At 36.6% G+C, this 24814-nt stretch overlaps 5 protein-coding genes across 17 annotated transcripts; 2 read left to right on the top strand and 3 right to left on the bottom strand.

The window, feature by feature from the left end:
* Positions 1 to 1543: 1543 nt before the first annotated feature.
* LOC109002721 (LIM domain-containing protein WLIM2b-like) lies at positions 1544 to 5187 on the top strand. 10 transcript variants are annotated; one of them, XM_035683174.1, is made up of 7 exons: positions 1544 to 1701; positions 1800 to 1915; positions 2452 to 2675; positions 2997 to 3096; positions 3190 to 3224; positions 3354 to 3443; positions 4752 to 5187. In XM_035683174.1, the coding sequence occupies exons 3-7, from the start codon at positions 2541 to 2543 to the stop codon at positions 4959 to 4961; spliced, it is 570 nt and encodes a 189-aa protein (XP_035539067.1). In that variant the 5' UTR covers positions 1544 to 1701; positions 1800 to 1915; positions 2452 to 2540; the 3' UTR covers positions 4962 to 5187. The 10 variants fall into 10 exon arrangements, with proteins under 10 accessions (XP_035539067.1, XP_018836133.1, XP_035539066.1 ...); XM_018980588.2 differs by having other exon boundaries at positions 2442 to 2675; XM_035683173.1 differs by having other exon boundaries at positions 2427 to 2675.
* A 1774-nt stretch (positions 5188 to 6961) lies between these two features.
* Positions 6962 to 12504, bottom strand: LOC109019861 (probable sugar phosphate/phosphate translocator At3g11320). Of its 3 annotated transcripts, XM_019002235.2 has the most exons (6): positions 12246 to 12504; positions 11902 to 12116; positions 9347 to 9814; positions 8642 to 8745; positions 8300 to 8528; positions 6962 to 7518 (listed from the first exon to the last, which is right to left on the bottom strand). In XM_019002235.2, exons 1-6 carry the CDS (start codon positions 12298 to 12300, stop codon positions 7372 to 7374), a joined length of 1218 nt encoding a protein of 405 aa, XP_018857780.1. In that variant the 5' UTR covers positions 12301 to 12504; the 3' UTR covers positions 6962 to 7371. The 3 variants fall into 3 exon arrangements, with proteins under 3 accessions (XP_018857780.1, XP_035539061.1, XP_035539060.1); XM_035683168.1 differs by lacking the exons at positions 11902 to 12116; positions 12246 to 12504 and adding an exon at positions 10104 to 10326 and having other exon boundaries at positions 7082 to 7518; XM_035683167.1 differs by lacking the exons at positions 11902 to 12116; positions 12246 to 12504 and adding an exon at positions 10104 to 10325 and having other exon boundaries at positions 7082 to 7518; positions 9347 to 10023.
* Positions 12052 to 19266, top strand: LOC109019865 (immediate early response 3-interacting protein 1-like). 2 transcript variants are annotated; one of them, XM_035683169.1, is made up of 3 exons: positions 12052 to 12140; positions 17343 to 17515; positions 18817 to 19266. In XM_035683169.1, exon 3 carries the CDS (start codon positions 18851 to 18853, stop codon positions 19082 to 19084), a length of 234 nt encoding a protein of 77 aa, XP_035539062.1. In that variant the 5' UTR covers positions 12052 to 12140; positions 17343 to 17515; positions 18817 to 18850; the 3' UTR covers positions 19085 to 19266. The 2 variants fall into 2 exon arrangements, with proteins under 2 accessions (XP_035539062.1, XP_018857782.1); XM_019002237.2 differs by having other exon boundaries at positions 12061 to 12140; positions 18847 to 19266.
* LOC109019864 (60S ribosomal protein L35a-1-like) lies at positions 15304 to 17058 on the bottom strand. The gene is made up of 5 exons (XM_019002236.2): positions 16912 to 17058; positions 16746 to 16781; positions 16020 to 16248; positions 15897 to 15939; positions 15304 to 15591 (listed from the first exon to the last, which is right to left on the bottom strand). The coding sequence occupies exons 1-4, from the start codon at positions 16941 to 16943 to the stop codon at positions 15898 to 15900; spliced, it is 339 nt and encodes a 112-aa protein (XP_018857781.1). The 5' UTR covers positions 16944 to 17058; the 3' UTR covers positions 15304 to 15591; position 15897.
* Positions 19267 to 20316: 1050 nt separating the features above from the next.
* LOC108983360 (lectin-like protein At1g53070) lies at positions 20317 to 21859 on the bottom strand. The gene has a single exon (XM_018954964.2). It carries the CDS (start codon positions 21550 to 21552, stop codon positions 20485 to 20487), a length of 1068 nt encoding a protein of 355 aa, XP_018810509.2. The 5' UTR covers positions 21553 to 21859; the 3' UTR covers positions 20317 to 20484.
* Positions 21860 to 24814: the final 2955 nt, after the last annotated feature.

Below are 24814 nucleotides of genomic sequence, written 5' to 3'. Positions count from 1 at the left end.
CTTTCATTTTTTCTAGTATTTTTTCTGTGGGTGTTTTTATTCTGATGTGGGATTTTTAAGTGTTTTTGTGGGTGTTTTTTCTTTTTTGTGGGTGTTTGAAATTCTTCGTAATGGGTCGTAATCTATTTATTGCGGTCTATAGCTTTCAAAATTTGAAATGACTGCTGTGATAAATAATGCCCAAACAGGGTTGTATCTTGCAGACGAATTGATATATCTAATAACAGATGTTTGGACCATTCTTGATTTGTGCGGGGCACATAGAGAGCTCTGGTTCTGCCAAGGAGAGAACATACATGAATGAACTTGAATGAGGAGAGCTTTCAGGAATGAAGAGTGAAGACTAGCTTTTGATTTTTCTTTACTAATACATCATTCTTTATACAGTCTCTACTACCATGTCACCCTTTTTCTCAAGTTACAGTTTTTTAATTTGGCAATGCATTGATCTTTTTGGTTTGCTTTTTCTCTTTAATGGGTATTGTTTTATGTTTAAGGCTGATGCTATTTTGAGCTGATCCAGATCTGTTTCCTTGCTGTTTGTGATGTATATTTTATTGTTCTCACAGAAAATTTGTGCATTTGAGTTTTTTTGCCATGATTGTGTCCAACAATAAGGTGAACTAATCTTATTTGTGTTCCATTTTATGTAGATTTTGTAGAAGGCAGATTGTGTTGTAGAGAAGTTTCTAAGGTGGAATACCTATCAATGTAGCTGCTACTGAACCTTGATTGAATTGTAAATATTGTTCTCTAGCGATCAAGTTAAAAGATGTGTGCAGTATAATTTTTTGGTTCAGATGTTATGCCTGGGAGAACCAATGATGAATGCTTTAACAAACAGATTTGTAAATGTATTTTTTCTCATTGAAATATACAAATGATGATTTGGAATCTATCAAAATGCCTTTATTTTATTCTAGATCATTAAAAAAAAAGGGTCGATATATCCTTTTATTCCGAAAAGCATTTTGGTTCGGGCAATCAGATATTCGGTTAAACGGCCAAACGGAAGAGCTTTGAATCGGGTCGGATCGGATCAAATTGGAATATCAAATTTTTTGGGTCGGGGCGGGGTGGGTGAACAGTCCTATGCATAGTGAAAGTGGATTACTGGTGTATTTCTGAACAGCTAAGCTTCTCATGATTAATAATGTCTTTTACTCGGGCTTCTCATTTATCCGTCGAAGAAATATGGCTATCTTTTTGCACTCTGCATTGAGGCACCAACCGGGCATACTTTTCGTGCTTTCAGGTAATAAGAAAGGCCGCCACCTCATCATAGAGAGACCACGCGCGTGCCCAGGCAAAATGGCATGCCTTCATGCATGCACCATCAATCCCTCCCTGTTGCCAGTGATTGCCGCATATACAATGCCTGTACCGTTATATGCACGTAGAATTGTTGTCATTAAAAACTAATATTTATATTAATAATTATAAAAACATTATACATTATAATAATATAAAAATATCACCTAAATTATATCCGAGATACCTGAAAATCTTCTCGTTGGTCAACAGCCGCAGTTTATACAAAAACCGGATCTTGATCTTCCGAAACAAAAGTGAGCAATTCTGTCTGCCCCACAAAAAGATAACAGAAAGAGGCGAGGGTGTGATAAATATGCCCTCAACAAAGTTCCCCAAGGTGGGCAGCCGCGTAATCAAGTCGTTGAACCAGACAAAGTGGAGCCAAAAGTTTGTCCAGCGAGGATTTTTCGTTTTTTGTTTATTAAATATCATAATCTCTTCGTCTCTCTGGGTGTTCTAATTTATCCATATTTTCCACTTCGCAGCATAAAACGTCCCTGACCCTTCGCATTCAATCACCCATTTCTCAACTTCTTATTATATTTTAGATCGAGGCAAATCCCGTGAAGCTCACAGATCCACCATTTCTCTGTTTCTCGAGGTAAACAAACTTGACCCTGCGAATTTGGGTACATTTAATTGCCCATTGAACAAGATCTTATTCAATCTCTTTTATCGGAGTTGTTTCATTTTCCTTGGGTTTGCTCGTAGAGATTCTTACATTCCACCATTAAGTGGAATGTACCCGTTTTCCTTGGGTACATTTAAGTGTTTCTCTAAATCTCTGATCGCTTTCTGAGAAAGCCGAGGACATTTTGAAGGAAACTTGAATTTTGGCTCTGTTTTCTTTCTTCTATTTTCATATAATGAGGGTGAACAATTTACTTGATCCAAGTCAAATATTGGATTAACTGAGTTGGATTTCATCTTCAGAAAAAACATATTTGGATAAATCCCTTAAAGTTTCAAAATTGAGGGGTTGTTCTCGCTCTTTTCCTTGTTTTCTTCCGATCCAAATGGTATGAATGAGTTCTTTTCCCTTGGTTGACATAGTCTTGCTGCATTCTTGATTTCTTTTTGGTTTTACTTATTGGAGTAGATTAGTAACTTAGGTTGTCGCTGAAAAGGAAAATCCAGGCAGGCTGTGATTTTGAAACTGATCTATCGCCTTGGAATTGGCGTAAATATTAGCTCTTTGAGAAGAGTTCAGATCCGAGGCAACAGCAATGTCTTTCACCGGCACCCAACAGAAATGCAAGGTTTGTGAGAAGACAGTTTATCCGGTGGAGCAGCTATCTGCTGATGGGGTTGTTTACCACAAGTCTTGCTTCAAGTGCTCCCACTGCAAGGGGACGCTAAAGGTATATCTGACTAATTTATCACCTTTTTTCTGATATAGCAGTTCTTGCTGATATGTTTATTTTTCATCTTTTTTTGCCCACTTTGTACGAGTCCACTGTGAGAAGAATCTGCAAGTATTTTTATTTAGAGAGTTACTTGTATTGTTCATGTTGCTATTAGATGGATTTATTATGTAACCTAGCTTACTTACCAATAAATGATGTAACATAGCAAGAATGGTTTGCATTAACCCGCCTTACAATTTGTAAACATCAGCAACTCCATGGTTTGTGGATCGATTTTATGCAGCCTATTGATTTGGAAAACTTTTATGTTTTCAGCTCAGCAACTATTCCTCAATGGAAGGGGTTCTGTACTGTAAGCCTCATTTCGAACAGCTCTTCAAGGAGACTGGTAGTTTCAACAAGAATTTTCAGTCACGTATGTCCATTTTCCACTTAAGTTCAATATATGATTTTTGGGGAGATTTTCTTTTCTTCCTACTTAATTTTCCATGAATTTCATTTCCAGCAGCTGCAAAGTCAGCTGAGAAGCCAACTCCAGAGCTGGTAATTTTCCCTACTGCACTGCATGTATTCATCATTTGATTTTGATTATGAGTGGGAAATTTTATTGAAAGGAGTCTAATCTGTTTTTGGGCATCATCACTGATTCTCAAAAGCTTAAGTTGGTTTCAGACTAAGTCACCCAGCAAAGCTGCCAGCATGTTTTCTGGGACACAAGAAAAATGTGCTACCTGTGGTAAAACAGCTTATCCACTGGAGAAGGTAAAACTCTGAAATCCTCAGAAGTCAATTGGTTGTGATATTCTTCTTGAGGGGTTGTATTGAAGTTTTATCCACTTGCAGACTCTTTGCACTTTCTTCCACTGCATAGTTTCCCCTTTTTCCTTGTCCAAACCTGGCAGTGTGGGTTCTAAGATGACCCTTTTGGGCTTGTTTCTAGTAGATGAGTGAGTGCATTCCCCGTGAGCATTTACTTCTAATCATATTCTTCCAAATTACTTTGAATGTGTAACATTTCATGGATATAGAGGATGATCATGCTTGTTTGTTTTTTGCACTGTTATATGTGCCGGAGTTTACATTCGGCAGTGATTCTCCAAAGCGTGACTGCAGATGCAAGTGTAAAATTTGTTGCTTCTAACATTACTTGGTGAGCGTTCATAGGCCTATATCAATGTTGTTAAGTGAAGTGAGAAAATAGTTGGAATGATGCTTGGGGAATCGGGTTGCCAATTATCAAGTGACAGAAGGGACAGAACAGATAAAAGCTATGTGGGACTAAGTTGGGCTTTGACTGAGAGACTAAGGAAGATAGGCATATATTTGATAAGGAGTCAAATTAATTCTTTGCTTAGTCAAGTTCTCTTTGACAACAAGTGGAGCCTTTCTCTAGGTTGCTAGTTTTTAAAGGCAATAATTGCAAAATATGGATAAGAGAAAATGCTCTTGGAGTATTTTATTATAAATCTTTTATACTGATAAAAAAGAAAGTATTCTACCAATAAATCTTTCATAAAAAATTGCATTTTACCCCCTTAAACTACCACTCTTTTGCATTATAACCATCAAAATTGTCACTTTCACCCCTAAGATTCAGCTTCTTTCGCAATTTACAACTCTTTTAACATTCAACCATTGGAATCATGTCATATTACCTAATGTTTTCCATCTTAATGGTAAAAAATCTCACAATGAGGTGAATTGCAACTTATATTGCTGGGGGGCTAAATGAAAACTTTATTGGTTTGGTACTCATGTTTCAGAAGTAGTGGTAGATTGAGGATAAAGTGTGATTTCCCTAATGTTTTGTGAGCTATGCAAAGCAAGTGCGCAGCCAATCCTTCTACCATAGTGATCGGTGAAATGTGTTGCTCCAATTAATTGCCCAGCCAATTTATTTTGGCTGTACATGCAAAACGTTATGCAGGTATATTCATATAATGTAATGTAGTTGCTTGACATCATTACCAGGGTAATATGATCCCCCTTGTATGCATTTTGATCCAGATTAGACTCAATCACATTTTACGGCTGTGATAACGTGGGCTTGCTTGGATCAAAAATTTGCAGGTGACTGTGGAGAGCCAGGCCTATCACAAGTCATGTTTCAAGTGCTCTCATGGTGGCTGTCCTATAACCCCATCTAATTATGCAGCCCTGGAGGGCATTTTGTATTGCAAACACCATTTCTCCCAGCTTTTCAAGGAGAAAGGGAGCTACAACCATCTTATCAAGTCTGCATCAATGAAACGTGCAGCAGCCTCCGTTCCAGAGGCTTAGACTCCCTATCCGTGAATTATGGTTTGACTACATGGCTTTCTTTTTGTTTCTTGAGCGTGTTTCATCTTCATTCTCATCTCAATGGTGGAGAACTGGCAAAACTTGGTTCTTCTCTGTGTTCCGTTTTTAGCTTGTCGGTGTTGAGCATACCGTTGTGTTTGCTTGATATATGGGGGATGCTAATGCCACCTTTGTAAAACGGACTAATTTGCAGAACTTTACGAGCTTTATGTGCTTTCTGTATTGGCTTGTTACAAAAAAAAAAAAAAAAAATGGAGTGAAAATTTGGCAATGTTGTTTGTGACTTAACCCTGAAAGATGCTGTTTGTGCTTATAAGAAAATAGATTCCACGATAAGATTTGGTAAAATCAGTCTTCTCCTTGTATCAGTCAAATGGCAGGCACAGAGATTTTCAATTTTCTCGTGAAACAAAAATAGGCAAAGTGGAAAAGAAAAAAAAAAAAAAAAAGGAGAGAAAAGCCCTGTAAGACTAGAAAGTTGATCAAGTGAATTGTTTAGTGGTGTTGATCACTCCAGTGGAGTTGTAGGGCCAACGATTGATGAGAATCATACATTAATGGCCCCATGCCTGTTCTATTTAAGCCCTGAAGAACTGATTCTCGGAAGTGGATGGACCCATAATCCATCTATTCTAATGGATCCGATAAGATCTCAACTTCTTTTAAAATTTTTAATAAAAAATACTACTTATCATTCTTAATTTATCATTTTTATCATTCATTTAAACATTCACGTTCCTATATACACAACAACAGGGAAAATGAAAGAAAATTACAAATAAAAAAATAGTTACAACTAGTGATACCGTATTTCTGGATTTCTGTCTACTCAAAGAGTAATAACCGTTAAATCGGAGATCTAAGTCCAGTCCGAAAATGAGAGTGACTAGACTGGAAACCATGACTTTAGAGCTGTCATTTGTTTTTATAAAGAGATGAGATCACAAGTTGAGATTAAAATTATAAAAATTAAATAAAATATTATTTTTATTTTAGAATTTAAAAAAAAATTAAATTATTTATTTTATTTTATGTAAAAATTTTAAAAAATTATAATGATTAGATGAGATAAGATAAATTAGAATTTGAAATAGATGCTATTATTGATGTTATTTAGTGCTGTGAAAATAATAGGATGCATTCCGGTTTCGTACACTTTTTTTTTGTGTTATTGTTTAATATTATTATTTGTCATTTATTTAGATATCCTTTCACTTTGAGGGAAGCATGCATGTTGAAGTTCACCGCCGTCTGGCAAGTTGCCATCTTTTGTAGACTTTTTGACGGAAAACATTGCGCCAATATGCCCATGAGTTCCTTCTTTATTGTTTCTTCTTTTGTTCGTTTTTGGTGAAAATGACTTTCACGTGATGAGTATAATTAATAAATAAATAAATAATAATAATAATGGTATGTTGTGTCGGCGAATCTAGCCGAATCCAGATTGTTATCTTATTGTCTCTTATCTTTTATTTTAGGAGTTCATTTTATGGAAGAAAAATGATCTCTATAATAAACATTTAAATTTATAGGGATTGTTTTGAAATTATAGATGATCTTAATGGAATGGATAAAATATAAGGAGGTAAGCTGTGCCTGGAGAGCTGAAATATGGGTGTGGTAGAAGTTACAACTGTCGGCAAATCCATGGACTAGAGGTACGCACCAGGCAGGCAGGCAGTCTAACACTCAGATTATTTAAACAGAATAATAATAAATTATCTTCCTGTTCCTGCATATTGGAGGAAAATATCCCAAGGTTCTCTGCTCTACTATTTGCATGAAGAGCTTTTTTTCCCACAGCAAATGGGCATGATGGACCTAATAGTCTAAAATTCCATTTTGGTTTAAACACTCGGATCAAGAGGTTGAACCGGGAAGCATTTCCATTTGAACTCGGCCAATGGCCACCACTTTTTCCATAGATTCGACTATGAATGCAATTTTTTCAGCAGTTTCTATATCCTTGCACGCGGGAATGGAAAGATTATGAATGCTTTTCATTAATTAATCAATATGTGGAATGTTAATAACAGACTGACTGTGTTGAGACCAAATTCTACAAACCCTTCCTGAAAGATCGAGAAAACATTTCCAGAAAGAAAGAAAGAAAGACATTCCTCCAAAACCCTTGAGACGGTAATAATAGAGGCATATAAGTCGCTCGCTTATTGAACTTTTTTCTACTTTAAGGCTAATCCTGAATTGTTGCTGATACAAGTGGAAGCCAATCTCTGAGGCTTCCGGGCAAAGGGAGGAAAGAATTAGAGGGAAGAACCAAGGCACCAACCATGATGGCCAAAACTTCCCCTCCATTTGCGTCAATGCTGTACTTGCTTTAGAAAATTGAATTATAGAAAAATCCACTTAATTCACTCCCATAATGATGTCATTTGCTTCGTTTCTTGGCTTCACTGTAGAGTATAACTCCGGAGACTGTGAGTGCGTAACCGAGCATTCCAGTAACCGAGACAGGATTTCTAAAAATTAAAATTGAAACCACCACAGCCACTGCCCCTTTTGCATTTCCTAATACCTGAAAGAACCAACAACTTTTTGCTTTACAAAGCTTGAACTTCCAAATGATTTAAATGGAGAAAAGAAAAAAGATTCAGTAGTTAAAAATAGCCAAAAATATACAAATCAGTAGATGGACGCAACATATGATTGCAAAGAGAGACCTACAACATCAATTAAACAATTGTCCCCCTCACCTAGAATTGCTACATGGAGCTTCTGCCACACATCTTCTACCTACATACCTTTGACCATCCTTCCTAGAGTGCTTTCTTCAATTTAAACCAAACCGCTCCCCCTCAAACAGTTTTAATGTAATGAATTCCATCATCCATTATCAAAACCATCGTAGATGATTCTCTCACCAGTCACCATGCTCTCAACCCACTCATCCGTTTCATCATCCCTATTTTTACCATAATCTTTTGAAAGTCCAAGCATGATGCTAACAAAATGGCTACGATCAAGTTAACGGGGGGGCACCAACATGAAGAGAAAACTGTTTATCTTTACCTATTCACTCTTTCCATAACCACCATAACTAGCAGCAAGAGAATATAAATGCATTGGAGAATTTTCACCAAATTTCCAAGATATCACGCATGGGTTTTGGGAATATTCAAGGCACACAAATAAAACATAAATCTTATTGGAAATGGAGCTGCTAAATTTTGGTCATTGGCAAAGTAAAGATCATTCCTCCTGAGCAGTTATTCTTCTAAAGGTAAAAATATAACTAACAGAAACCATCAATCATGTGGAACTACAATTAGAAATTAGTATATTTCATGAATCCATACCTGGAGAGTAAGAGCACTGGTGTGTTTGGTGACCAAAAAATTGGTCAGGTTCACAAAATATGCCAGTGCCGAGTTGAATAGTAGATACCAGATGATCTTAAAATCATCTCTGGCGAGAGCCAGGGTGATGCCAACCACATTTTCTTCCATAATAAGTGTTGCAGGTAGCAGAAAGACAACAGCTATTGGAGCCATGTAAAGAAGAAGGTTCATAGAATTCAGCTTCTCCCTAGAATAATATCACGTGCCTCTTAGTACATTTTTTAGTTTTAAAATAATCGAAATACAGGACCAAGAACTGCCATCAACATCACTCTCAACAAGAGTAACACGGTTCCTTACCCTTCAGAAGACAGCAAAATCCCTTGTAGCACTGATTTGAGTGCCCTCGCAGCTGTAGCTGCAACACAAAATATGAACCCAAACAGATGGAAACTTGGTTCACCCTGTGCCCATATGAAATGATGGCAAGATTAGAAGACAACCATGAATAGAGACAACAGTAAATCGAAAAATTAAAGATTATTTAATGCTAGAAGCAGTATCCCTGTCACTAATCCAAACACTATCAATAGTTGAAACAACCAAATATAAACCTCGAAAAGAAAAACAAAAGATTTCTAAGGTTCATAAATCAACCCCATTGTACCAAACAAGTACAAACCTCAACTACGGCATATAAACTAGGCTCAGATGGAAAAAGGTAAAAATTCTTAAGGTTTCAGAGGTAAATTATCCTGGATCTTCCAGCCGAAAAACATTGTTTTATACCAATCCTTCAAACCCATCCGCACAATTCGCAGTAAATCCCAATAAAACTGAACAAGAAGATATTAAAGCAAAACCCATAACCACAACTCAAAGTAATTCCCAATAAAATTGATCAATTCGCTCATGACCCATCTCCACATTTTTGCAGTGCAGTAACTCCAAATGATATGGACCCAATTGCAAAGAAAGTAGTGCACATTCAATTGCAAAACTAAAACCCATAGCCAAAATTCAAATTAGTTCCCAATAAATTACGAAACAAAAAATAGTACATACCCCGCTTGCGATGATGACCCCAGTGACAACCGGAACGAGGGTCACATAGGTAAGCCAAGCCTCCCTCTTCAAGGTCATGAGGTAGGCAAAAACCGCGGTGAAAAACGGCGTCGTGGCCCCGATAGCCTGGTTGAAGGAGACAGGCAAGAAGCGGAGAGAGACGTTGCCGAAGACGACCGACACGCAAAAGACGAGGCTGAGCGCGGAGATCTTGAAGAACTGGACTCGGGACCGAATGGTCTGCATGGGGACAATCTTCATCCAGGCGATGGCGACGTAGCTGAGCAGAGAGCAAGCGGTCATGTGGCACATGGTGAGGAAGATCGGGTACTTGAAGCCGTAGTTACTGAGCAAGTACTTGTTGAGCAAAAGGACCCCAATGTTGGAGGAGTACCAGGAGGCCACGAGCCCGATCGTGAACAATCGGCTTGAACTCTTCATTTTCGGAGTCGTGTCTTGATCTGACGGCTGAGATGAGATGAGATTCTCTCAACAACCAAATAGAGGGAAGAGACAGAGGGATAGAAAATATTCAGGTGAGTTGGTTTGTACTAAGACGAGAACATGGATACAGATCTGTTGGGGTTTGTGCGTGTGGAGATCTGGGCATTGGTAAACTCAATAAAGAAGAGAGACTGGAGAAGATATTGCAGACGACTGGATAAACTTCCATGGATCTGAAGGAGAAAAGATTTTCATTTCATTTCTCAGACATAGCGAGAGAGGAGGGGGGAGGGATAGAGAAAGAGAGGCGGACCTGGCTGGAATTTAAGGATTGGGGGTCGAGTTTTGAGGACGATCGACGAGTAATGTGCCGGCCTCTGCAAACAGGGGGAAGAGAGAACGAATGCGATTGACAATTTGACACACAGTTTTAAGGCAGTAACAGGGGATGTGTATACCATAAACGCGCATCTCATTTCATTAATGCCACGGAATTTGGGGCGGCTTTAGTTTTGTGCCAGTATTTGTTTTCTCACTGATAAAACACACACAGACACAGTAGTTACCGAACGTATAATTTATTTTTTGTTTTTTTTTTAACAAAGATTTTTTAAATCTCTTTAAATATTTAAGAAAAATCACAAACTTATTTAAAATATTTTTTAATTATTAAGTAAATAGAAAAATTACAATCAATGAGAAAGTTCTCGGTAGATTTTCTCGACAGGACTAGCATTTTCTTTTGTTTTTCTCACTTTATACTTGTATTTTTTATTGTTTTGTTTTACACTTCTTTTATTTATCAAATAGAAAATTAATTAAATTATAACGTTATAGAGAGGTGTACACCGCTGAAGAGTACAAGCAAGCTGTAATTTTTTGAGTAATACCCAGTATCAATTTTTCTAGAACGAATTGAAACGCTAGGGGATCCATATTTTGATAAGGAAATGGTGGTTTGACCGTTTGAGTAGACTTCCCTGTATTCTCTCTCTTAATACTATATATATATATATAAATATTGTAGAGTTACTTTAAAAAAAAATAAAATTTATTATTAAAAAATTAATTTTCTATTTATGTAAGATCTATATTTATTTATTTTTTTTAAAATGATTAACTTACACACTCTCGACTGCAATTAACATTTCTCATTTTATCTCTTTTTTTAAAAAATAAAAAAAAACTTTTAACATTCCTTGTACAAGTCTTTGAATTCTCAAAAAATACTCCTCTCCCAACCAAAAAAAATAAACTTATATAAGGATGACGCCATTAGAAATATAATTAGAAAATAGGTCTATTTCATCTTATCTTATTTTATTATTATAATTTTTTTAAATTCTTAAACAAAATATAATAAATAATTTAATTTTTTCAAATATCAAAATAATAATAATATTAAAAATAATATTTTAATAATATTTTATTCAATTTTTAATTTTTATCTAAAAACATATCATCTTATTATCTAAAATTGCAAATGGGGGGAATCAACAGGTCCATCTCAAATTTATTCCAATTTTTGTCCCATTTCGTGCATGCAATACATGAGGGCCTTTTTTTTTATTATTTTTACTCGTCTTGTCTGTCACATTATCTAAAAACACCCGCACCCCCCAAAAATAATATCTCCAATATGAATTTTTTAAGGGAAAAAAAGGGGAACAAAATAGCAAATAACATTGTGTCGTGGTCCATGACCAAATACCCATTACGGGACACGATCTCGTTGACTTAAAAGGAAGGAAGAAACTATGTATTTTATTACTAAGGCCGTAATTAACGAAAAAAATATTTTCATCAGTTATTATTTATCATTTCATACATATTTCATATTCTATAAAAAAATATATCTCATATCTTATAAAAAAATATTCTTATATTTTATAAAAAAAATTATAAATATAAAATATAAAAATAGCCTCGTAATTAACGGATATTTGCTTAAAAGAGTTAAGGAAGGCAAAGGGAGGTCCAAATGCCACCAATCAGTAGCCATAGGGGGAGGGGGGGAATGTGCGAATCTGTGGCATTTGATACCTCTATTCGTACCCGTTGAAAACTATATACTTAAAACAATTAATTGGAAATGCGCAGAAAAGTCCAACCTTACTATTATGATCTGGCAGAGTATCAGATAACGGGTCAGCTTGACCGTCGGATTCCATGGCAACAACTTCGAAGCCCCTTGATCCCTCCGAACTTTCAAATCCAAACCCCTTGCTTCTACAGCTTACCGAAAACAATAGCTTCGTCCCTGATACTTTCAGAGTCAGAGGAGCATCGGATAATAGCTGAGCCCTACCCAAACGTTTTGCTCCACCTGAAAATCAGCCGATCAGAGGAGGTACGAGTTTTTTTCTTTTTCTTTTTCTTTTTTCAATTAGGGTTAACTAGGCATCTAAGACAGAGGGAGGGAGGGAGACAGACAGACATGAGCGAGTGAGCATACCTTTGAAAAATACAAGGCTTGCCGGAGCAGTTACAACTGCAATCTGTCGTGCCATTTAAGATGAGTGGGGGTGGGAGAATAGGAGCGCGAGAGAGAGAGAGAGAGAGTTCAGCCAACGGTCAGGGCCAGTGGCCAGTGGGAGGCCAAAGTCCCAGCTCGGTTGTTATACGCCCAATTCTATTATTCGGATCCTAACATCGGTCCAGTATTTTGACATCGAGGATTTTGATCGTCTAGTGCCTACGTGGCACCGTCTGGGTTCCATACATTTGTGCGACTGCCTAGTGCCCGCTATCTTTATAATCTACTCCATGGCTTAGATGCCGTGTATTGGATAACACAACAGTAAAAAAGAAAGAATCTCTCGCATATTTATTTAAAAATATATTATTTTATTATTTTATTAATATAATAAAAATATTCTAAATATGTTTGTAAGTAAAATAAGATAAAAAAAATAAAATGATATATTTTTAAATAAATGTGCAGGATGTGAAACTTATAAATAACAGTGCTCGTAAAAAGATGAGGAATAAAAAAAAATTCCTAGTTCGTCTCTCATTTTATTTTAGAGTAATGATACACCTAAAACATTTATTTTAGATGCCGTGTATTGGAGAACACAACAGTAAAAAAGAAAGAAAAATTCTAAATATAAATCTCACTCACATCTTGAACATTTATTTAAAAATATATTATTTTATTTTTTTACTCATATAATAAAAATATTCTAAATATATTTATAAGTAAAATAAGATAAAAAAATAAAATAACATATTTTTAAATAGATGTATAGAATGTGAGACTTATAAATAGTAATACTCGAAAAAAGATGAGATATAAAAAAAGAATTCCTAGTTCGTCTCTCATTTTATTTTACCCGTTATTTTTACATATTTTCATCAATAAACACGAACGAGAATTACAACACTCTACTAAGAACCTACGAAGTTGGTCGTTTAATTTAGGACTGAAAAAACATGTGTCAACTAAGATCATTAGCATTGATTTATGCATATGCAAAATTACCTCTTTTACATATCCACTTTACCATTCAAGCAAAATTTCCACATTGGTTTATGCATATTTGAAACAAAATAATAATTATTACTTTTTTGCTAAAATTAATTTTTTTTATATATTTTACAATTAATATCCACTACATACATTTGACATTAATGATACAAATGTAATAATAAAAAATATAATTTTTTAATAATAATATATTAAAAATATACTAAAATGAAAAAAAATATATAATATATTATAATAATAAAATAAATGTGCAAGTGAATGTTTGTTTTGTTGTTGAAGGAGGGAGAAAATGAAAGGATTGTGTGAGAGAGAGTGGGAGGAGAGATAAATAATTATTAAAATATGATTTGTAGGGTGAATAGTAGTTATCTAAATTTAGATAAACACTATTCATAAGTAGCTAAATATTTGAATATGCATAAGTCAATGTGGCGGATTTTAGGGCCATATTATGCAAATATAACTTTGCATATACATATACATAGACCAATACTAATGCTCTAAGTTGCATGATAACTCGTGGGAAGCTAACTAAGAAACAAAAACAAAACGGAAAAATCAAGAAGACTTGGACTTATAAAAGAATACGAGTCTGGTAATTTTTTTATCATATTATAAAAGAGTATTAATCTAAAATACTTAAAACATTTCTTTTATGGTTTATTGTTTTGAATAGCGCATAATGCGCACAAAGGTATAGATGAGATCTTTTAACACTACATTTTTTTTAAGGTCATGTTTGGTTGTTGAAATGATTTTAACCCATTTTATCTCAGCATCCAAACACTACTAAAACACAAATATTTTTTACTTTCAATTTTTCAATTTTTTCATTTAACCATTGCGAAATCATTACTATTTTTCCAAACTTTCAAACAAAATATAAAAACTAATTTTTTTTTCAAATCTCAAAATAAAAATTATATTATAATAATATTTTAATTTCATAATCTTTTTATGAAACTTTTTCTCTTTCATTTTTTAAAATCTCATAAAATATTTTAATTTAAATCATTTTACTATTATTCACAAATTATTTTACCATTATTCACAGATTTTTCTTCTCATTTTATTTCAATATCCAAATATGACCGGCAAATAATAGAATATGTGGATCGTTTTATTTTTGTAAGACCGGAACACAACCAAAAGGAAAGTTATTAAGAATTTTAGACTATAAATGGCTTGATACTCCTATTCAATTAAAAGAAGACGTGCTATTGGGAGTTTTACTTAAGGACGTTGCTACGTCCCCGATCGGTTAAAATCTCTTCCTTTTTTTTTTTTTCTTTTTTTTTAAAACTTTTACTTTCACTATCTTTTAAAACTATTTAGATATTTTTTAAAAATAAAAAAATCACATATTATTTAAATACACACTTAATCACTAAGTAAAGAAAATTTTAAAAAAATTCGATCGATGAGAAAAGCATTTCCCTTTACATAATTACTATTTTTTAATAATAGGTTGACTACGTGTCCGTAGACTACTTACATTCACGGCAAGAGTTACCGGAATTAAAGAACAGAATCCGTTTCAGCCCAAAGCGAACTACAATAGCACACTTCATAAAAGAATTTTTTTTTTTTTTTTTCCTTTTCTCCACCAATCCAACCTCTCCCCTTTCCCACGCCCTTTTTGCTTCCTCTTCCAACTTTTTCAGCTTCCCTTTTTTCCTACCATATTCCTGACTTTTGTTGGCCAAGTATGCGGCCTTTGATTAGCTTCTCTCCTACCACGACACTCAACTTTTGCCTTCTCCATTCAGAACACTTGGGGCTGGTTTGGTTACACAAAACCAAACTATCTAATCTCATCTCATTACATATAATTATTACAACTTTCTCAAACTCTCACACAAAATATAATAAACAATTCAACTTTTTTAAATCCAAAGAGAACAAGCATATAGTAGCACATCATTCCTTTTTGAATAATGAAGCTACTTATACTCAAAAAGAAATTATATTTAATTAAGTACCTTGATGTGAAAAGAACAATCACATAAGCATGGTGGAAAAAATTTCTGCCGAAATAAAAAAGCTAACAAATGCCTTTAACTAACATTGCTCAGTATCCATTCTATAAGATCTCGATCACCCATATACTCAAATCAAGAAACAAACAGGTGGAAACTTCTCAATGAAATTAGTAGAGACAAACAATGTTTTGATAAGTAGAGACCCAAAATATTCCTTGCACCAATCTAATGATTCCGCTCCAAAACATATGACATACTTAACTCATAAAAAGAAGCAACTGAATAACTATTCAGCACCAACCCAATCCAGCACCTACAAAACCTAAGAGCTGCCAGAGGAAAAAGGAGATGCGATCAAGGACCAGAGTGAGATATACCAGCTAACAAACCAATTAATTGTCAATTATGCTTACATTCAGCATTTACAAAAGATGACCACAAGAAGATCAACAGTAAGTTCACTTATAATAATTTGTAAGTCAGTCAGGGCAGTACGTAAATAAACAAAAACAAGATCTCTTATTATCTAAAAAACATATAACCAAAATTGAAAAAGAAACACCAAGGACAAAACAAAACAGAGAATAAAATGCAGATAAATGAAGAAAAAGCATTCATAAGTATTAATAAGTACCTTATATATTGCTGGGGTACATGAAAACCCTAACTCTAGCTCCCTGCAAAAGAACAAAGAAAAAAATGGGTGACTTTCACAGAAAACCATTCTACAAACATCAAAATAACATCTATACCATACCATGGATTTCGGAGGGAGATTCGACTTGAACTTAGCTCGAACAATGCCGCTGTTACCATGAGGCCTAGCCACCTTACCCCATATGCAGCGATAGTGAGTTCCATTCTTCTTCACCTTGGCCTTGTAGATATAAGCCATACGCTTGCCTGCATACCATGAAACCTCCTCCTTGGTGTTCACCCCCTCAATCTGTATCAATGAAGTGTTCGGGTACTGGTTCGACTTGGACCTGATCCATCATCCCCGTCAAAAGTTTATACACAAAACCAAAAGAAAGAAGGAACCTCAGACCTTAGACTTTCTAGCCGATAAACAACATGTGAAAATAATAAAACTATAGGAACAATCTTAAGTCCTCCAATTTCACTATTAGTGCCTCAGGAACTAATAAAAAAAAAAAAACACCTCAATCCAGAAAAAACAATGTTCTTTTTTCCTATAATCCTCGGCATCCAAACAGATGCGGGAAACCAAATGCACATACTAGTACACAAAAAGAAAGCAACTCTGATCTACCTAACACGGCAACAACAATAGAATATCCTAAAGGTTTTGGGATTTGGGAACACAGGAAACAAACATCCGAGCTAAGACCCTAGTAATACTCATTTCCTATTGTTTTATCTCAGCAGCCAAACAGAACCTAGGAGAGCTAAAAAAAATTATTCCCAAAAAAGAAAAAGATTCGATCGGCGTATTATATAGGACAAAATGAAGTCCGATTACCTCTTGTAGCCGAGGACTGTTCCTCTGACGTAGAGCCTGAGAACAAATACAGGATCAAAAAAATAAAAACCAGCAAAAATCTATTAGCGTAAAGTTAACAAAAGAAAAGGTTTGAAACTAGGGATTTAAGAGAGACAACGGGAAAGGAAAGGAAAGGATTGCAGACCTAACTCGCTCTCCTTGGCGTCCCTTCACCATTTCTATGTGATTAGGAGGCGCTCGCTTCAGATAGTACAAACCAGGTAGAGACAACTACCAACAGCCTAAAACCCTATTGTGGTGAAAGTTGCGATTATTCGGGTCCTCATATTTAGACCGTCGGAAGGGGTATCACTTTTTGGACCTGAAATAGAGGACGAGAAACATTTTGGGTCTATGAGCTCAAGTATAGATAGGTATTGGGCCGAACTCATAAGCCCAAATCGTTCTTGGGAAACTTATATTTGGAAACCAGGCCCAGTTTTCTATTTTAATAAGTTTCTTCTGACCCGGGCCCGGTGACCCGTTTTTTTTTTTCCATCTAGTTGAACACTTTATTAGTACAGACTCGCAGTACTATTTCAATATAGTTTCAATATAGTTCTACTTTTACCACAGTAAGCAAGGGCGGCCTTCCAAAATTTTCGTTGCGTACATAACGGGACCAGGCACGTTTCTTCCACTCCTCTCTTGTTTCGGTGCAGCCTCGGGCTCCAGACTCCGCCTTCGATCCATTCCCATTACCAAGACTTTCCGAAGATCAGGTTCCGCAGTCAGGTTAGCGGGAAAAGGTAATTTTTTGCTAACCCTACAAATCCCGGATTTATCTATTAATCCAGATTCATAAATTTCTTAGATTTACGGACATTTGCATCGTTTCCACAATGTCCTTTGGGCTTTCGATTTGGATATCTTGTGCAGTTCTTGCTCACATTTGCGTCCCTCACAATTGGGTTATTCGTCAAATACTGTTGCTATTATATAGTTAGTTGAATTGGACGCTCTTACTTTCCGTTGATTTATTTCGGCTCTCTTTTCTGTGTGGGAGCGATTCGGATGTGATTTTAATACGGATAAGGAAGGTTGATACCCATTTTCATCAAGGATCTGCTTTTGAGGCACAATACTGTAGGTCTTATACTTAATCGGAAAGAGTTCCATTTTTTAAGCCTTTTAACCTTTAATCATATGGATTATTTATCTGATAATGTCATGGCGAACACCAGTCTGGGTGCAGCCCATAAGCTGTAGATTCAAGACATCATGTGTTCGGTTTTGATTTAAGAGTTCCCTTGAATTACTCGAGGCATGGTTCAGGCAAATAAAGTCATGTATGTGAACATTGTGTTTATAAACATGGATATTTCTGTCGGTCATTTTGAAACCCCAGAAAAATGTCGTCTTTGTCACTGCATGAAGCTTAGATAATTGACCCACTACTCTCCCTTACGGGTTAAAAACTTAAATGACCAAACTTGCTTGTGACCCCTTCCATGAAAACCGAAGAAACGTGCTTTATTAGTGATTTGAGCATGACGTCAACACATGATTCTAATAATCTCATCTCACTTCAACCGAAGATTTGGCTGCTGTGTCCAGCCTCCGTAGTCCAGACTGAAATGTCCCAATAGCTTTTGGTTAAAGTTGCACTATGGTACTTGGAAATCATCCACGTATATTACTTATAAAGATTTGTGTCGTTAACCTATCAAAAATAAAGATTGCGTTATCAAAGTCGACAGTTAATTGGCATTTGTTTCCTTCTGCCATTTCTGTCCTAGAGATGCGGAGATGATATTTTGACACGGTCTTCTCTAGCAGTTTTATATACACAATAGGTAGGGAGGGTGGGGTGACGACTACCTTCAAATTGAAGTGCATTAGGGCCAGTTTGGATTCCAAATCCATCTCAACTCATTTTATCTAATCATTACAATTTTCTCAAATTTCAACACAAAATATAATAAACAATTCAATTTTTTCAAATCTCAAAATAATAATAATATTAAAAAATAATATTCTAATAATATTTTATTCAATTTTCAACTTTCATCTCAACTCAACTCAGTTCAACATCCAAATACAACCTAAGGTTTTGGATGTAAAATTCTTTATCATGCAGGAAAATGGGTTTGTGGACACTATTGGAGGGTTGCCTACTACTTGCTAATGCATTGGCAATATTAAATGAGGACCGCTTCCTGGCACCTAGAGGATGGAGCTTCTCAGAATTCTCAGGGGGCAAGACAAAATCATTTAAGGGGCAGCTTATCGGTCTTATTTATGCAACCCAGTACCTAAGAGTTCCTCTCATATTGCTAAACTTCATCTTCATCGTGGTGAAATTGGTATCTGGATGATACCACTCTAGGTAGAATTTTGTATTTCTTTAGTGATGGTTTGGATTTGTTATGTTTAAGTATGACAAGAGCAAATTTTCACCATTAGGTTACTATTGAAGTGACAAAGATGTTCATTTTTTTATGAAAACAGAGTTTCTATTGATTGTCTAATTTGTCTAATTCAAATGGGCTATAAATTATTTTCTGAAAGTTGAGAAACTGATATCTCTTAAACAAGCAGACTTGTATCATATGTTCACGATAATTTTTTTATTTTTATTTTTTATCTTTCATTAACATTAGTGACCAGTATGGCTTGGATTTTTTCTGCACCATTCTGATTTTCCCGAGTGAGTAAGATTATGCTGTTGGTGTTTAAATGGTATCTTTTAAGACAAATTTAAGCAGGGAATGAATCCCTTCAGTGTGATATATAGCAGTAACCAGTTGGAGAATTATTGTGTAAACCAGCTGTAATATGAGAACCAGCAAGCCTTGTTTTCCTAAAATGTGGATTGGCAACCTGAAATATGGCGCTATCCTATAGTTTTTTTTTTAAAAAAATTGTGGAGAGAGAGAGAGAGAGAGAGAGAGCGATCTTACTGTGGTAAAAATTGCATATCAAAGAAATGACCGTGTATGAGTTGTTAATTAATTGGGTCAGAGAGATTTCACTAGCAGAAAAATATGACCCGTGAAACACTGAGGGAAAGATGTCCCTCCCAGTCCCAGTATGTTTTTCATTGGGAACTGAGATTGAGTACTGGTGATTACACAGAATAATACAACCCAGACATATCTCTGAGTGTCCAAAATGTTTGAATGCAGGGAAGTGTCCCAAGGATCCTTTTGAATAAATGAAACCAAGTTGGCAATAGCACCAACACCTGTTGCTTATCTAAAAGGCCCCCCCGGTTCAGTTTTGGGAAAGAAGCTTGCGATGTGTAGAGTGGATACCAGTTTGCATGCATCGTCCCGTCTGAAGCATATTTTGTTTTGCGACACATTACGCTTCCAGTTCGTATTCTCCATTTATTTTTCACATCTATATATGTTTCGGGTAAAGCAAAGGCTGCTTATTGAAGGATTCTGCTCCTCATCAGAGCAAATACCGCAGCCCAAAGAAGAGGGAAGAATTTTTTTTCTCCCATTTCTTTTCTATAAAGCTGGTAATTGGGTGATGGTGATGAATCAAGGGTGAAGGGTAAACGGATTCTGCAGTTTGGAGAAACAAAGATGCGGATTTAGAATTTGATATGCTAGACAATCTAATCATCAAAGCTATAAATGTTACAAACGATTTATAACAGCGATATATCTTCGCTGCATCCAAGTAACCTAGCATGCAGAGAGGGTAACACAAGCTACAATTCCATAACAACAAAAATACACAATCACACAGCAATGCCCGTAGTCCCTCATGCATTAGTTTCATCCCCGTTCTTCTTCAACCCATCACTATTTTCCTCAACAACTACATCGACCTTCTTGTACCCGAAATCGGCAGCGTAGACAGGACAGCCAGCCTCGCGCCTACTTACAAGCATCCCCCACAAAAACAGAGCCCCAAAAGTCACCAACGCCCCGAACACCGTTGCCAAAATCAACCCTCTCATCATTGTCAGCACACAACCACTCCTCTTCACCTTCCTCACCCGCTCGCCGCGCTCCTCCTCCTCCTCCTTTACTACATATCCTTGCGGATCCACCGGAAACGAGTGCATCGAATACGGATACTTTCGCACCCTAAAGCTCCACGAATATACGCTCGCGCTCTGCGACGAGTTCCCGTTCCGCGAAGCTATGCCCACGCGCACGTCCTCGTCCCCCAACATTCCAGCCAAATCAACCGCACGCCAAATTATTGGACTGTACGGTCTCGCGTCCCCGGATTTACTCAGCCTAACCTCCAGTCTCTTCGAACTCGCATCGTAATCGATCCAAGACTTGAACTTGTCTCCATTATTTAGCACCAAGTTCAAAGAGGAATCGAAGTCGTTCAAACTGATTTCTACGTCATCGGCGTGCTGGTCACCTAAATTGCCCGTCAATCTGTTTTCTTTGGAGAGCGCGAATGAGCCTCCTTCAACCATCGACCATTTTGACCATGATTCTCCGGGTACGAAAATGAAAACAATGCCGTCCCCATTACCCTCATCGCTACTTTTACCAGGGGAGATCGAGAACGAGAACTCCGTAGAGAAAGAGGTCGGCTTTTTTGCATCCAGGAACTTGAACGGTTCTGTCCGCATGAGAAGCCCGGTGCTCGAGGTTGATGGCCGCGTGAGTTCCACGCAAGGCGGGCCGTTGTCGACGTTGATCAACCAGGCGTCGCCGAAGAGGGCAGTTTCGGAATCGAAGTTGGGGCTGTTTGGTAGGGTTCGAGTGAATGAGAGAGAGGAAGAGGGATTTGAAATTAGAAATAGGGCATAGAGAACAGAGAGAGAAAAGGAGGAGATGTTTCTGAAAACGAAAACTTCAGCCATAATTTGCAGAAGAAGATTCTGTCAGTTCAGCGATGCCTGGTCTGATTTCCGACCCTCTTGAGTTTTGAAGCTATCGCAATTCGCAGAAGAAAAACCAGATCATGGGGCAAGGCGGGGCGGGTTTCAGCCCAATTGTAAAGACATAATAAACAAATAGGCCCGAAAGTATTTAAGGAAAAAGACAATTCAAACAAAATAAGCACCTTTTTTTTATTTTAAAATAAATGATAACTCTTATTTCTGGCAGAAAAAAACTGTAGTTATAACTAAATACTTGGAATTACATATCACCCTAAATTTGATCAAAATGAATTGAAAGAACAGAAAGAAAAACCCGCTAACCTTAATCTAGGGATACCAACAAAATAAGCACCTCATCCAAATGGTTTGCCACAAATAGATGCCTGATTTTTACAAGACACAAAAGTACGGCTGAGAGATATATATTCTTCATGTACTGTTATGGGACACATGACCGCATCTAATAGGTTCAGTTTCTGTTGAACTGAATTACTACAACTTGGTCCCTGGTCGATCAATTTAGTCGAAATTAAAGTGAGAATTTAGGGTGATAATTGGTTAGAGACACGTACAGGTGTATTGCATTTGTTGCAAGCGGGCATATAGTATCATGTATAATGTCGTAAACATGAATTAAGCTCGATAATTAAGAAAATGGAAGCCGAGTAGACAAGACCTTGCATCTGCTGCACGCAAGGTGTGCATACAAGCCAGGCATCTGGGTCCCCCTTTGCAGGTTGAAAATCATTTCCAGCAGCATGAATTTGGAACTATGTGATGATTTTTCAATGCCCTTGGATGGCAAAAGTTATATATCCATGATTCCAGTGACAATACTATTTCATATGTTGCCTGTTGGTGGCGTGATAAAGTTGGCCGGGTCGGGGAGGGGGGCCGGGGGGCATCCATCCATGCTTTAATAGCACCTGGCCTTTTCATACCATGCAGATGTTAATTAGCCCAAAAATCGAACTAGTTCCATGCTAGTACTACTCCTTCCCTGTTGGTCCTCTCTCACTCTCAGTCAATGCATTTGGTCGCGTGGAATTTGCCAATATTTATGCGCTTTTATTTTCGCTAATGATCATATTTAACTAGTTTCGAAACTCAATTAATTTTTACCTAAAGATCATGATATTCTTCTAGCTGAAGACTATATATAGGAAAAAATGGCGAAAAAGAAAATTGCAGTTCCTATATATTGGGGACTTGTGCAGTAAAGACAAATTATCTCGCGCGACGCACGTTAAGAATCTGCTTGTGATCATAATAATTGACCTACGTAATTACTATTGTCAAAGACATGGGCACAAGCTTTTCAAATGATTATTTGCTTCCCTTTTCTGGGGGAAAGGAGATGTCGTTTCAAGGAATTTTATGACAGTGAAGAAAGCATTTTACTTGTTAGTGCATGCATGCCTATCGGCCTATATTGAACAAACAGGAAAATAGTATCGTAGATCCCATCACTCAACAAATCTTTCTCACGCTTGCTACGTCGTCGTCTAACCCCAACTAGTGCTAGTACTCCAGCATACTGCTGTCCTTTAGCCACCAGCTTAATGCAATATTCACTGCAAACCAGCTACTGCGCGCTTGCTGCCATGCATAGAGTTAGCTAGCTTGAAAGTTCTCATATATCCATGCACTCTATATGATCTTTCTTTGTATATCAAATATATCGAATCTAGATGATCCTGAATGGTTTTGTTACTTTTGTAGGTGCATCAATAGCTTATAGCTTCGGCGATAGTGGTCACAATACTTAATTTGTAGCTCAGCTAATTCTTGTAAGTAATGATTATACATATTGCAGTATTTCAAAACCGATGCCACTGCAACAGCACTAGTAGACTACTCCAGGACCATAGCACAGTGCCCTCAACTCTAGAATCGCCACCCAGCCAACCCACGCCGAATATGACACGAACATCACTACTACAGACATGGTAGCTAGATGTATATATATAGCACGAAAAAGGATGTGATGAAACCAAAACATGGGTGGGAAAAAGTTTTGAATTTCTAGAAAACCATGAAGATCTGAATCTTGGGGTGATCTTACAGACATGAGACATCTTCATGGGAGGTGGGGCTTCATTAGCGCTGAGTCTCTGACCGTGGGCGTGCAGTTGATCCCACAACACCCTCATCATTTCCCTTGAAAAGAAGGTATATATGTAGACACGGTAGCTAAGCTGGTCAGATTACGTTATAATTATGGTGTAGCGTGCCCTATATTGTAGATTGTGTTCCAACTTAGGAAAAACACTAGACATGAGTACATTTCTTTCCTTTTGACAAATGGTGCACGCACCATAAAATTGGGGATTATTGTACCATACCAACTAATTCCACACACTTTGGCTGACTCAGCCTTTTTCTAATTGAAAATTGACATCGGGGTTCAACAGATCATATCCCCATGCATTGTAAGTCCTGCATATTAATGCCCTTAATTAATGGAAATCATCTAATACGGAAATATTGCCAAGGAATATTTGGCAGTGTATATAATTAGGTGGTGAAACTTCTTCTTTTTGGGTTAACTTAAACTGATCTATCTTTGTGTAATGAACTAAAATGTAACGTCGACGTAACGATCTTGATCAGTCAAATCGCCCAGATAAGATAATGGGCCCTCCTAAAATATTTGGGGAAGGAAAAAATAAATCACATCCTCCACATCTTCCATAAATGGTTACAAAGTGAGTTTTGACAAAAATGCAGTTTTAGACAAAGAACAGAAATGGGTAGGGGTAAGAGAAAAGGAAGGAGGCGGTTGTGGGTGTTGAATTGGGGTCAGTGGTTTTGTGTTCCCACTTCCCAGGCAAGGTCATACAATCTTTTGACGAACACGAAAGAGATAATATCTGTGTCCTAATTATTTTAAGAACCTGATCTGTACATGAAGTCAACATGTACAGAAAAATTTGGACGAAGTTCGAAGAAATTTGTGCGTTCCATGCAGTCATGTCCAACAATTCTTCAATCCGAGCTTAGTATCCCATCACCTAGCTAGCAGAATGTCAACTGTATATAATTCCATGCATTTAAGAGGCTTCCGAAGTCATGAAGTTTCTTTATTTGCTTTCTAGGTTTATGAAAAATTCGACACAAGTTTGATCGCAATTTATCTGTAATCTGTATAGTTATTGACGTTTAGTGATGTGTCATTAGACGACCTCATGTATTGGTTGAGTACGTGTGATATATATTTACGGTTTAAACTCTACTTCGC

This window comes from Juglans regia, chromosome 12, assembly GCF_001411555.2.
Source record: "Juglans regia cultivar Chandler chromosome 12, Walnut 2.0, whole genome shotgun sequence".
In the NCBI taxonomy this organism is placed as follows: domain Eukaryota; kingdom Viridiplantae; phylum Streptophyta; class Magnoliopsida; order Fagales; family Juglandaceae; genus Juglans; species Juglans regia.
The sequence above is the reverse complement of the archived record's forward strand: the minus strand, read 5'-3'. Positions and strand labels throughout refer to the sequence as shown.

Coding starts and splice junctions, on each gene's coding strand:
- LOC109002721 (XM_018980585.2), top strand. CDS start 2,541: ATGTCTTTCACCGGCACCCAACAGAAATGCAAGGTTTGTGAGAAGACA. Junction 2,676..2,996: donor ACTGCAAGGGGACGCTAAAG/GTATATCTGACT, acceptor TTATGTTTTCAG/CTCAGCAACTATTCCTCAAT. Junction 3,225..3,353: donor AGAAGCCAACTCCAGAGCTG/GTAATTTTCCCT, acceptor AGTTGGTTTCAG/ACTAAGTCACCCAGCAAAGC.
- LOC108983360 (XM_018954964.2), bottom strand. CDS start 21,552: ATGGCTGAAGTTTTCGTTTTCAGAAACATCTCCTCCTTTTCTCTCTCT.
- LOC109019865 (XM_035683169.1), top strand. CDS start 18,851: ATGGGTTTGTGGACACTATTGGAGGGTTGCCTACTACTTGCTAATGCA.
- LOC109019864 (XM_019002236.2), bottom strand. CDS start 16,943: ATGGTGAAGGGACGCCAAGGAGAGCGAGTTAG. Junction 16,782..16,911: donor CGCCAAGGAGAGCGAGTTAG/GTCTGCAATCCT, acceptor ATTTGTTCTCAG/GCTCTACGTCAGAGGAACAG. Junction 16,249..16,745: donor ACAGTCCTCGGCTACAAGAG/GTAATCGGACTT, acceptor ATGATGGATCAG/GTCCAAGTCGAACCAGTACC.
- LOC109019861 (XM_019002235.2), bottom strand. CDS start 12,300: ATGGCACGACAGATTGCAGTTGTAACTGCTCCGGCAAGCCTTGTATTT. Junction 9,815..11,901: donor TGCCAGATCATAATAGTAAG/GTTGGACTTTTC, acceptor ATCTCATCTCAG/CCGTCAGATCAAGACACGAC. Junction 8,529..8,641: donor ATTTTGCTGTCTTCTGAAGG/GTAAGGAACCGT, acceptor ATATTATTCTAG/GGAGAAGCTGAATTCTATGA.